A 13,089-nucleotide genomic window follows, 5' to 3' on the forward strand; every position below is an offset into this window, starting at 1 on the left:
GACGTCCCTGTCATCCCCTTCACCCCTCCCGTGTGGCCTCTGCAATTTGAAAACTCTGCATCCTGACAAATCGGCTTCGAACCGGCTAAGCTCAGGGCTCTGGTGTCCAGACGCCAGGACTTGCCCTGCTCTTGGGGTCACTCTGTTCCCTCACACATCCTCCTTCCTCTTAATGAGGGGAAGTGTCTTGAGAAGGCTGACCCATAGCCCAGTGAGGACCAAAACAGTGGCAGAGAAGAAGACGTAGCTCCCATGAGGTCGAAGGTCTCAGTGACAAGATTGAGCGGTGGCTACAGTGGTTAGGAATATGGCTGCTGGAGCCAGGCTGCCTGCTTCAGTCCCAGTCCCATCCCTCCTTAGCTGCATGACTTAAGGCAAGTTATTCACCCTCTCTGTGCTCAGTTTCCCTACCTGTAAAACGAGGGTAATGGCAGTGCCTGTCTTATAGGCTCATGAGGATAAAATGAGTTCATAGGAGTATAGCGCTGTGTGCGTGTGAGCTATTATTTGAACACCTGTTCCCCCACCCAGTCACAGTGTGTGTGACCTCTGTCCCTGCCCCACTCCCACCTCCAATACCTCACATGCCTTCCCTCAGGGACATCTGATGACAACAAACACAGTCTCCCTTCATTCATTCACTCACTCACTCATTCAACATTTATTAGATGCCGTCTGTGTAGGACAGTCACTGAGCTCAGCACTTTATACCCCTTATCATATTTAGTCCTCAAAATAATCCTTTGTTACTTTTTACAAATGAGGAAGCTGGAGGTTGGAGAAGTTAGGTGACTTGCCCGAGATCACCAGCTGGTAACTGGTGAAGCAGAAAATTTACACATAAATAAACTACTTTCAAAGTCATGCCTCTTCCAGTATACCACTCTGCCCCCCTGAGAGAGAACAAATTACATTTCACCACTTCCCTGCTTTCTTTAGAATCTGCTGATTCTTCAGACTCTGGACTTGTGTGGGCAGGGAGGGGCTGCATTCCTGTTACCCTGGGATGGGGAAGAGGCTGTAAGGACAGGTGGTGCTAGAGACAGAATGACCTGCCCAAGGAGATGCCCAGGTAATGATGGCTTGTATTATGCCTCTCATCATCGCCCACCAGACAGGAAGAAGGAAGCTGGATTGGGGGCTTCCAAGGCCCTAGAAGCTCCAAGAATCCCTGAGCCTCCAGAGAAATCTAGGACCTCAGGCCTGGAATAAAAGAACAGCTGACTTACTGAACACTTACTAGATGCTAGGACCTGTGTTAAGCCTTCATACTTTATACAACCATACAAAATAACTCTTGTTTCCCTATTTTACAGACGAAGAAACTGAGGTTTTTAGAGGTTAAATCATATACCCAAAGTCCTAGAGTGCGTAACTCAGACAGTCAGATTTCAGAGTTTTCACTCTTACCCCTCCAGAAATATCTCTAGGCTTCTAAAGCAGCAGGGCAGGCACACCCTCCTCAGGAGAAAATTCTAATCCCGTCCCATGCTGGATGGAAGGAGTACTTTAAATGCCCCCCTAGAGAGCCCCATCCATGGCCTGGGAAAGGAACGTGGCCCAGGACTTGATGGGCGACTCGCTGGCTATATAAATTGGGGGGCCCAGTGCAAAGGGAAAACGAGGGGCCCTCTGTTCAAAAACAATCAGGAGATTCAAGATAGTGACAGCAGAGCATTAAACCAAGCACAGGTCCCCGTGTGACTACACAGGCCACGCGCCTGTGAAGCTGGCCCTGTCTCCTTCCCACAGAGGTGACCCACAGTGGCGTCAGAAAAGCACCAAGAGGCCCAGATTCTGCCCAGGAGAGCAGCGGGGATGGCCCCAGCAAGGAACTCAGAGCTTAGAGCTTCAGTCCTGGCTCTGCATAGCCTTGAGCAGGTCACCCGAGCTCTCAGAGCCTCAGTCTCTTCGTCTGTGGAGTGCAGAATGGGACAACCACCACGATCCTTTTAAGTTGAGCAGTTGATGCCACATGGGGAACACTGAAATAGCCATCTCTTGTGGGGAGCACTCTCAGGGGACAGTGAGGAAAGCCAGGATCCCCCCCCCAACCTTCCCAGCCCTGGCCAGGGTTTGTGACCTCGCACGAATCTGGAGGTCACCTGAGTGACAGTCTTGCCTGAATAAACACAGGCAAGCCACCCAGGACCTGTTCAGCCTGCACAGGTTGACTATAAAATGCATACACTTGAAACAACCAAAACAGAGGCCACAAAACCCAGAGGCAACAGCTCTTAGTTTTGCTTCCTAGGAAGCCCTCAGTCCCTGTGAGATCAGGAATGGGGGAGAAATACTAGAAAAGAATAAAAGAACTTGACAGGCCGTAAGTTCCAGGACGTTCAGTGCTCTACTGGGAGGGCTGCTGTCTCAGCCTAGCACCCGATGGCGAAAAACAGCACAAAGGGCTGGGCGCGGCGGCTCACGCCTGTAATCCCAGCACTTTGGGAGGCGGAGGCGGACAAAGGGCTGGGCGGGGTGGCTCACGCCTGTAATCCCAGCACTTTGGGAGGCCGAGGCGGACAAAGGGCTGGGCGCGGTGGCTCACGCCTGTAATCCCAGCACTTTGGGAGGCCGAGGCGGACAAAGGGCTGGGCGGGGTGGCTCACGCCTGTAATCCCAGCACTTTGGGAGGCCGAGGCGGACAAAGGGCTGGGCGCGGTGGCTCACGCCTGTAATCCCAGCACTTTGGGAGGCCGAGGCGGACAAAGGGCTGGGCGCGGTGGCTCACGCCTGTAATCCCAGCACTTTGGGAGGCCGAGGCGGACAAAGGGCTGGGCGGGGTGGCTCACGCCTGTAATCCCAGCACTTTGGGAGGCCGAGGCGGACAAAGGGCTGGGCGGGGTGGCTCACGCCTGTAATCCCAGCACTTTGGGAGGCGGAGGCGGATGGATCACCTGAGCTCAGGAGTTTGAGACCAGCCTGGCCAATATGGCAAAACCCTGTCTCTACTAAAAATACAAAAATTAGCCGGGTGTGGTGGCTCATGCCTGTAGTCCCAGCTACTCGGGAGGCTGAGGCAGGAGAATCGTTAGAACTTGGGAGGTGGAGGTTGCAGTGAGCCGAGATCGCGCCACTACACTCCAGCCTGGGCAGCAAGAGGGAGACTGTCTCAAATAATAAAATGAAAACACACACACACACACACACACACACACACACACACACAAAACGGCACAAAGGAGCCAAGGGCCACCTGGTTGGAATCCTAGCTCTGCCACCTCCCCGCTGAGCAGCCCCCTGTGGGTAACTTAACCTCTCTGAGGCTGGGTAACGTAGAAAAATAGTGCCCCCTTGTAAGCCTGTGGAGAAGGCGAAAGGAGATGGCCTGTGTCACATCCTGGTCCACAGTGTCTCACACAGAGCAGGAGGTAACACTTGCAGAGTGCCACCTCATACTGGGGTGAACCGTATGAAACTGCCAATAATCAGCTGTTGTTTGCCTATGAAAATGGCAATATCACATGGGTCTACCCACAAAGACACACAGCGGGGAGCAACACACACTGGGGCCCATCGGATGGTGGAGGGTGGGAAGAAGGAGAGGATCAGGAAAAATAACTACTGGGTACTAGACTTAACACCTGGGTGATGAAATAATCTGCACAACAAACCCCCATAACACAAGTTAACCTACATAACAAACCTGTACATATACGCCTGAACTTGCAATAAAAGTAAAAAAAAAAAAAAAAAAATGGTTCTACCTAGTACGTGCTATAGTAGGTAGATATAATGTTATATGTATTAATTCACTGAATCCTTTCAACAACCCTATGAGGGAGGCACTGTTATTATTCCTTTTTTGTTTTTCAGACAAGGTCTCTCTCTCTCCCTCTGTCACCCAGGCTGGAGTGCAGTGGTGCGATCTCTGCTCACCACAGCCTCAACCTCCTGGGCTCAAGCGATCCCCCTGCCTTAGCCTCCTGAGAAGATGTGCGCCACCATGCTCCATGCCCAGCTAGATTTTTAAATTTTTTTGCAGAGACAGGGTCTTGTTATGTTGCCCAGGCTGGTCTTGAACTCCCGAGGTCACGCAATCTGCCCACTTCAGCCTCCCAAAGTGCTGGAATTATAGACGTGAGCCACCGCACCTGGCTATTATTCCCATTTTAAAGATGAGGAAACCAAAGCACAGAGAGGCTAACACCCTTGCTTGAAGTCACACAGCTAGTAAGAGGCGCTGAGATGGGAACAAGACAGTCTGGCTCCAAAGATTAATAACTGAGATTCCAAATGATGACCTCAAATCATCAAGATAAGTTTAATTACATTCTAACCTCAGTTTGAGAAGTCAGAGAAGTGTGAAATCCGTTTTAGAAAGGCCTCTGTGCAAACTAGTTAAAATTAAAAAAAAAAAAGACTGGCTCTGAAACTCAGCTAACTGGAAAAATTCGCCAGTGTGCCACACTTTCTCCCCCTAACCCTGATGGCAGATAAGTGAGGCATTGCTGGGGGTTGGTGGCTGATTTTGTTCCTTAGCCTTATCTGCCCTCCCTAACACAATCTAGACTCAGGAACATTTACCAAAAGCCCACTATGATCATCTGTGTTGTTGCACCATTGTAGAATCCGTGGGGGATAAAACAGACCTTCAGAGAAATTTCTAGACTGAAACGAAGGCAAACTTCCTCCCTCATGGGTACCCATGCCACAAGGAAGTCCTTGAGACCAAGAGTGTGTAACTAACCGCCTGGGGGCTGCGCTTTGGAAGGTTGCTCTGCCTTTCGTCAACAGTCATAGAAACAAGTGGGAGCTTGTGAATAGTTCAACCCCTTGATATAGGTGTGAACCCAAGAAGAGGCTGGAGAAAGTGGCAATAAGATGGACAGGACCAGCAGGATAACAGACCAGCAAATTCTGGCTGAGGGTCAGAGGTTCAGCTGTTTGGCAGCCTCAGCCTGAGAGCCATGCTCTCTGCTCTCATGAAACGCCATCCCCTTGGCCAGGCATGATGGCGCACAACTGTAGTCTCAGCACTTTGGGAGGCCGAAGTGGGAGGATCGCCTGAGCCCAGGATCTCAAGACCAGCCTGGACAACATGGTGAAACCCCATCTCTACTAAAAATACATAAAAATAGCCAGGTGTGGTGGTGTGCGCCTGTAGTCCCAGCTACTCAGGAGGATGAGGTGGAAGGATTGAGCCCGAGAGGTGGAGGCTGCAGTGAGCCATGATCAGGCCACTGCACTCCAGCCTGGGCGACTCCATCTCAAAAACAAAGAGAGAGAGAGAGGGGAAAAAAAGAAAGAAAAAGAAAAAAAGAAACTCCATTCCCACCAGAAGCATCACTGGAATCAATCACAGAGAAGATAAAGCAACTCCTGCAATATATAATTTCCTGCAATTTCTGTCTTTCACCCTATCTTTTTAAAAAACATATTAAGTTCTTTGAAAACATCAGGATTGCCTCCATTTGCATCTCTCCGCATGTTAATGGGGCTGCTGGGGAGACAATAGCAAACAGCCTTGCTCTCCAGGGCGGCCTGGCCTGCTCTGGCAGCCTTAGCCCTCCCTGCCCTGAAGAGGGCTGTGAAGGTTAGAGGTCAGGCCAGTGGGTAGGGGGGAGTTAGCAGGTGAGCTGAAGGCTGGGGACAGGGCAGCAACCCCCAGCAGGAGGAGAACAGAAGAAGGCTGTTGGGTCTCACTGGCAGCTTCCAGATTCAGAACAAGTATGAGGTGAGTGTCAAATTTAAAGGGGGCCCAAAATCTCAGTCATCAAAAAAAAATGTTTAATGTGACATTGAAAAAATCAAAATCAATGCAAAAGCTATATCAAAATTTTAAATGAAGACATTTTATAAGTGAAGCAGAGGCATAGAAAAGGCCAGGGTCACACAGGGAGTAAGCAGTGGCTTTTGGTCTGGATCCAAAGCCTAAGTTCTTAATCACCGTGCCCTACAACTTACATGCCCTAAGAAGCACCTTTAAAGCCAGGAACAGTGGCTCATACCTGGAATCCGAGCTACTCAGAAGGCTGAGATGGTAGTATGACTTGAGGCCAGGAGTTTGAGACCAGCCTGGGCAACATAGTGAGACCTCCATCTCTAAAAAAATAACAATTTAAAAAATTTAGGCCGGGCGCTGTGGCTCACGCCTGTAATCCCAGCACTTTGGGAGGCCGAGGTGGGCGGATCACTTGAGGTCAGGAGTTCAAAACCAGCCCGGGCCAACATGGTGAAACGCTGTCTCTACTAAAAATACAAAAATTAGCCAGGTGTGGTGATGTACGCCTATAATCCCAGATACTCGGGAAGCTGAGGCAGGAGAACTGCTTTAACACAGGAGGTGGAGGTTGCAGTGAGCCAAGACCGTGCCACTGCACTCCAGCCTGGGTGACAGAGCAAGACTCCATCTCAAAAAAAAAAAAAAAAAAAAAAAATTAAAAAGAAGAGCTTTTAGATAGATGGTTGGGGCCACAGTACATTTATTGTCTTCTCCTTAAAATGTGCTGGATTTTCCAAATCTCCTAGAATTAACATATTATCTTTTTTAGTCAGAAAAAAATAAGACATCAATGAAAAAGAAAAGGAATCATTAGTCACAACTCTGAAATTCAGCACTCCAGCAGGAGGAAACACACCAGGAGCTGGGGGTGATTCTGTGAGTAGGACCCTCTAGGAAGAAGAGGCTGGAGCTGGGCTCATGGGATAGGACGGCAGAAGCAGGAAACCTGGGACGTCAGTGAACACCCCACAGGCTGGAGGTTATTCATACACAGATGGTGGGCACAGAAGCTGGTCTGAGAGGCTGGGCCTGTCTTTATGCATTGACTGTAATAACCATGTTGAGGCCAAGCTGGCTTTTCTTTGTTTATTAATGACGGACTTCCCAAACAATCCAATCAGTTGTGCATCTGTTGATTTGGTCATTCAGAGGCTAAAAACCCCAGATTGACCGTTTTCCCTCCCACCCATTGAGCCTGTGTTTCTGGGATACTAACCAAAATCCATCAACTGAAGTTCAAAAGAAAAACAGGACGATTTGGATATGAGGATGCTTCACTACAGTATTGTTTATATTGTTTCCTAAAAAGAACAGCTTTGATAAATTATAGCCCCATCCATACAATAGAGAAATAATATGCAGCTATCAACTACATGTTTTCTAAAAATGTATAATGATATAGGAAAAGGCAGGCTATAAAACTAGATACTATATTACATCAATTATAAGAAAAATTATGTACATGGACACTCAAAGAAAGCCTTGGAGGAAGCACATCAAAACGTCAACAGTGATTATCTCTGAGTGATTTTTCCATGCTACTTACATTTTTCTATATTTTCCAACTTGTTCATAATGAACATGTTATTTTTTTTAGCATCAGGAAAAAATGTTTTTGTTTTGCTTTGGTTTTTAAGGCCAGATAAATTCTTTCTAAGACCAAAAAATTTCAAACTAACCTTAAGAAGGGTGATGTTTGAATGCTGGTTACACAGGATGCTCATATCGGTCCCAGTCACAACACACGTCTCTCCTATGTATCAACCTGCATACTTCTGAGTCTCGAAGAACCTTCACCACCTCCCCCACTTAACCTGACTTTTCCTTCTCATCTCTCTTTCTCCATGGCTCTTCCCTCTGCCCTCATCTCTCAGGTACAGAAACTGGCCTCTCCCTGAAGCTTGTCTTTGGAACAGTGAAAGTTTTGATTGTGTTGGGATCCAGGCTGCTAAGTTCCCCAGCTCTGAGGTCCCACACAATCTGGCCACGACTCCCACCATCAGCACCTACAGTCTCATCTTTCTGACTCATCATCCATCACTCCTGCCCCAGGGCCTTTGCACAGGCTGTTCTGTCTGCCTGGACCAATCTTCCCCAGGTAACTGGAAGGGCTCATTCTCCCACCTGTCTCTATATATTGGCATATTACATAGAATCTATACATTTTCCTTCAGGATAGTCAAGAGTCTGATCAAATAGTTGTTGTAAGAAGAGGCACTGGATCTACCAGGGCTAAGGACCACTGCTCTAATGTGATTGCTGGTTGGCATTTCCATCTCTCACACTAAATTAAAAATTCCGGGAGAGCAGGGACTCAGTCAAAGCATATTTTCTGAACTGAAATGAAAGAATACATGAGCACGCTGGTGACATCTAAGGGGTGGCGAGGCCCCCAGGGGCAGTTATGGTGTGAAGTTCTAACTCCTTTTGCTCAAGAGAGGTGAGGCACACTCCATCACTGCCTCCTCCGTGACCACCACCACTATCCTGGCTGGGATGGCCAGTTGGGTGGAGGGACCTGACTAGGAGGTGGTATGGACATATTATCCTGAGCTGGAAAGTCCTGACTCCAGAGCAACGCAGGTCTGGGTGGCTGACAGGTCTCTAGGGGGAACCAAGGGGCTGGGAAGTGAAGGGCAAAGAGCTATCCAACCCTCTGTATTGACAACAAGCCCTACTTTTCTTTTTTTTTTGGACAAGGTCTCACTCCGTTCCCTAGGCTTCAGTGCAGTGGTGCAATCATGGTTCACTGCAGCTATGACCTCCCAAGCTCAAGTGACCCTCCTGCCCCAGCCTTCTGAGTAGCTGGGACCACAGGCATGCACCACCACGCCCTGCTAATTAAAAAAAATTTTTTTTGTAGAGATGATCAGGGGGTTCTCACTGCGATGTCCAGGCTGGTATCGAACTCTTGAGCTCAAGCTATTCTCCTGCCTTGCTCGGCCTCTCAAAGTGCTGGGATTATAGGCATGAACTCCAGCCTCCACTGCTCAAAGCCAGCCTGCCTGTTGAGGGCAATAGCCCCACAAGGAACAGAAGGTCGGTGACTGCTCCCTGTACTGTGAGGGCTGGAGGCTCCAAGGGTGAGGGAAAGACTGAGGATTAGGAGTCCAAGGCCTGAGCTAGAATCCCAGCAATCTTAGGCAGGCCACTAACTTCTCTGCATCCATAAAACAGGGCCACTCACACCTACCCAGCCACCTAGCCCTGCGGTCAGAATCAAATAAGACTAAATAAGAGAGTCTCGGTAAACAAATGTTGGCCAGTATTACAGGCAGTAACAATCGCTTTACTGCTGAGCAGCACTGAACCTTGGGTGATTCAGAAGGCCTTTCGGGAGACCAGCCTCATCATTGCCAACATCAAGTACCATTCGATAGTATTTGGATCAAATTCTGACTGTGGGAACTTCTTTGGCATTTAAATTCCAGATGAACAAGGCTTTTCTATAACCTGTCAAACTATGCTGGTGACACGCTGGAGTCCACTGTCATCCTTTGCTGGTTCCCATCCGCCCACGCCGTCCCCATGGATGAAGAGAGGGTTTGTCTACTTCGGCAAAATGTATTCATTTGAGCAGGAAGCCCTGCTCTGGTGAAAAATCATCTCTCAGACCCCACCCTCTTCCTTTGATCCTCCCACTGAATGCTGAGCTGGAAAGACGAAGCAAAGCTGTTCAGATGTAATTATTTTAATTCAGCCAGATGCTGGGAATTAGTCTCTTTTCCTTGCAAGGATTCTAGGGAGAGACAGAACTCAGCTAAAGATGCCCCAGAAGAAAAGGAGCTGACAATCTCAGGAGGAAGGGAGGGCGCTCCCTGCCTCCGACATAGACCCCTTGTGCTGGAACAGCTTAAATCAAGAAAACTGCTGCCATCCCTGGGTGAAGGAGTAGGGAGGACTGGGGAAGAAGGAGGAAGAGGGAGGGTTTAATACCTGATAGGTATTAAACCTAAGACTGCTTACCAACCCCTGGAATGCTAGACCAGTAACGGCCACCAGCATTGTCTAGAGCGTTAGAATTTCCAAAGCGCTTTCATGTATGTGACTTTATTTGGTTATAAACTAGGAAGAAAGTCACCAGCTGGGTTAGAAGCTTGGGGAAACACTGAATTTAGGTTCAAGGAATTCAGATGCACCCTTTCCTAGGCATCTGTTAGACACACTCACATTCATGAACTCCTTTAACCCTATCAGCGCCAAGCTGCAGGTGGAGAACGGAGGCTCTGGGAGCTGCAACTGCTCTCTTCCACAGGGTAACTGAATTCTCTCCCTTGTCTGAACTCCAGTGGCATCCAGATCCTCAGCGGACATGTGTGTTTTGTCCATGACCTGGTGCTGAACACAAGGTCTGTGCTTTCTAAGCATTCAGTCACATATTCGTGATGGGTCCTTAGGAACGCCTACTGCACCCCGAGTCCTGCCCCGGGTGTACACATTGGGTGGGGTTCATTCCCACTGCCAAGTGCCTTCAGATCCACTGAGATAAACAGATAAGCAGAGCAACCAGGGTGAGCAGTTGCATATGAATTTCTTTGGTCATCTCTATACTGCCCTATACTATCGATTCTGTGTTCATGTGTCTTAGTCTTCCACTGGAAGTCCTTGGAAACAGAGTTTGTAACACCACAGCCCAGTAGTTAAAGACCTTGGCTCTATAAGCAAACTGCCAAGATTCAAATCTCTTCTACTCAGTGGCTGCGTGACCCTGGACAGGTCACTTAACCTCTCTGTGCTTCGGTTTCCTTATCTATAAAAGTGAGGAAAATTAATGAGGACCATAATTCATCAGATATTATAACACATCATACTACACACTACATTATGTATTATAATACCTTAGATAAGTAAGTCAATACATGTAAACCGCTTAGCACAGTGTATGGCCCAAAATAATGACTCAATTAATGTTCTCTAACACTGTTATATCTCAATACCAGCAGCTCTCAAAGTATGGACCAGGAACCCCGGGGGATCTTTGGGGTCAAAACGATTTTCATAATAATGCAAAGATGAAGAGTTTTCCAGAGGTTATCCGAGGGATTTCACAATAGATTGACTACAGAAGCAGCCATGAGAATCTGGATGTCTTCCATTAAGTCAGACATTAAGGAGATTTGCAAAAATGTAAAACATGGCCACTCTTCTCATTAAATGATTATTGTAAGTTATTGTTGTTTTTCAAAATGTGTTATTTTATTTATTTATTTTTTGAGACGGAGTCTCGCTCTGTCACCTAGGCTGGAGTGCAGAGGCTGCAGTGAGCTGAGACTGCAATCTCATGAGCCACTGCACCCGACCTCAAAATATATGTTATTTATGTTGACCCATAATGGGTTCAACTATTGTTATTTTTAAAGGAATTAATACATACATTTTTTAAAATTCTGTTTAAATTTCTAGTAGGGTAAATATTGATCGACAGCTGATCCGTAGCACTGACCTCCCAGGAAGGTAGGAAAATCTTGTTTCTCCTGGTCATCCCTCCCAGCCCCGTGGGAAGCTGTGTTCCCAGGGTAGCCCAGGCTTTGTTTACGCTTGCACCCTGCCCCTCCCTGCGTCTGTCCCAGCCTCCTCCTCTTCTCTCCAAGCTCCACCACTTTCCCACTTTTATAGCCACTCTTAGTAACCTAAGATAGCAGCGGTTTCGGGGCTGAGCCCAGATCTTAGAATCAAGCTGACCTGGAGTAGAATCTTGGCTCTGCTGCTTGTCTTCCTTGAACAGGTGACTTTGCCTCTCTGAGCCTCAATTTCCCCATCCATAGAATGGGAGTAACATTTTAGTACCTACTTCTTAGGATGATTGTCAAGAGCAGCGATAACTTATGTAAAGTGCCTATTTCTTGACAAATACTGACCATCACCATTATGATACTTTATCATTATTGTTAATCATGAGGTCCCCTGAGCCCCTTCTTGGTGTGCTCAGCTGTCCCCATCTCCTGATCCCCAACAGTCCTACAGGAAAAGCAAGACCAAGGCTGCCTGGTACTGCAGACTTCTTCCCAACATATGCACGCGCACAGACACACTCCATTCACCCCATGCAGGGCGTCACCCTACTCCAGAGATGAAAGTGAAAAATGACAGCTAAATGTCAAGCACCCAGGCTTCCTTCAAGACTGAAAAGGTCTTTGCTGCCACAGTGTTGGTGCCAAGGCAGTCTCGGCTCAAGGACACGTGAGTGGCGGCCGTGATGGGGAGGGGAGGGAGCCCTGGCATGGGAGCCAGGGGACAGAGCTCAGCTGGGCTCTGCTGCTGACTGTGGGTGAGTTCCTTCTCCTCTCTGGGCCTCAGTCTGCTCAGCTATAAAAAGGGAAAACACCCACTAGCACCGATGTTGCAGAATTCTATGACAGCCAGGTCAGCCTCAGGAGCCCTGTCTACCCTTGGTTCCCTCCAGGGGCTCAGGGAGGCCAACCTGCACTCTGTCACCACCCACCCCAACCACGTCCTGTGCTGGAGTCCTCTGCCACTCACCCTACAGTTGCTGAGCTCCTCAGCGGACAGGATGATGGTGCCACATTTCTTTCCTGGGACACCACTGGGAGAGGAGAAGATGAAAGAATGGAAAGCCAGACAAAGACAGAGCCATAAACCTGATACTCCCTCAGTCAGCCCCTGCCCAGCCTCCCCCTCCCGCTACCATCCAGCCGATCTGCCCCAAAGCCCCTGAGAAGACAGAGTCTCCCGAAATCCTTGTGGCAGTGTGGCCTAGTGCACTGCTTCCTGGGGCCGGGTCCCCAAGCCTGGAGCTGCCCCACCCCCTGCTCCCCGAGAGCCCACCAGGAAGGGTAGTGCCTGCAGTGAAAGTCCTAGAATTGGAAAAGCATCCAGACTCACCCGGAGGCTTCCAGACCAGTGGTTCTCAAACTTTCCATCCAAAGACCACTTCTGTGGGCAAAAGACCTCATGGGCTAGCCACCCCGCCTCACACCCAGCTGACCCCCAGAGTCCCAGGACAGTCCAGCTCTGAGCCACTCTGATGTGTCGTGGGAGGCAGGAAGGCAGGAGGGCTGGTGGACCCTCGCTGGTAGCTTGCCCAGGCTCTTTCCCATGGCTACGTCCCCTTGAGTGCCTTGGCTGGGGTCTCCCTGGGAGTGAGAGATCCCAGCCGACTGTGCAGCTCCCCAGTGAAATGGGCAACCAGGTCAAGGTCCGTGAAGTCGGTCCACCCCAGCACATCCCTCCAGGAGGGCAAGTTCTTCAGCTGGGGCTCCACCCAGGGGACCTGAACCACCTCTTCCCCTGGTTAGATGGGCTTTGGGCACCAGCCCAGCCCACTCCGATGCTTGGGACTAAGCCAGAGGTGGGGGAGGGGCCACTGGGAGGGAGAGGAAAATGTCGGATTGTCCAGTAGCTCT

At 49.1% G+C, this 13,089-nt stretch overlaps 1 protein-coding gene across 1 annotated transcript in view; it reads right to left on the reverse strand.

Annotated features, from left to right (window-relative positions):
* CPNE5 (copine 5) overlaps positions 1-13,089 on the reverse strand; it is a 98,352-nt gene that overhangs the window by 39,455 nt on the left and 45,808 nt on the right. Inside the window, exons 8-9 of the mRNA XM_030929487.1 lie at positions 12,569-12,619; positions 12,206-12,269 (exon numbers count right to left, since the gene is read on the reverse strand). Of these exons, the coding sequence (XP_030785347.1) occupies positions 12,206-12,269; positions 12,569-12,619 (115 nt within the window). The remainder of the gene's footprint in view (positions 1-12,205; positions 12,270-12,568; positions 12,620-13,089) is intronic.

The sequence above is a fragment of the Rhinopithecus roxellana genome, chromosome 4 (assembly GCF_007565055.1).
Source record: "Rhinopithecus roxellana isolate Shanxi Qingling chromosome 4, ASM756505v1, whole genome shotgun sequence".
Taxonomy (NCBI): domain Eukaryota; kingdom Metazoa; phylum Chordata; class Mammalia; order Primates; family Cercopithecidae; genus Rhinopithecus; species Rhinopithecus roxellana.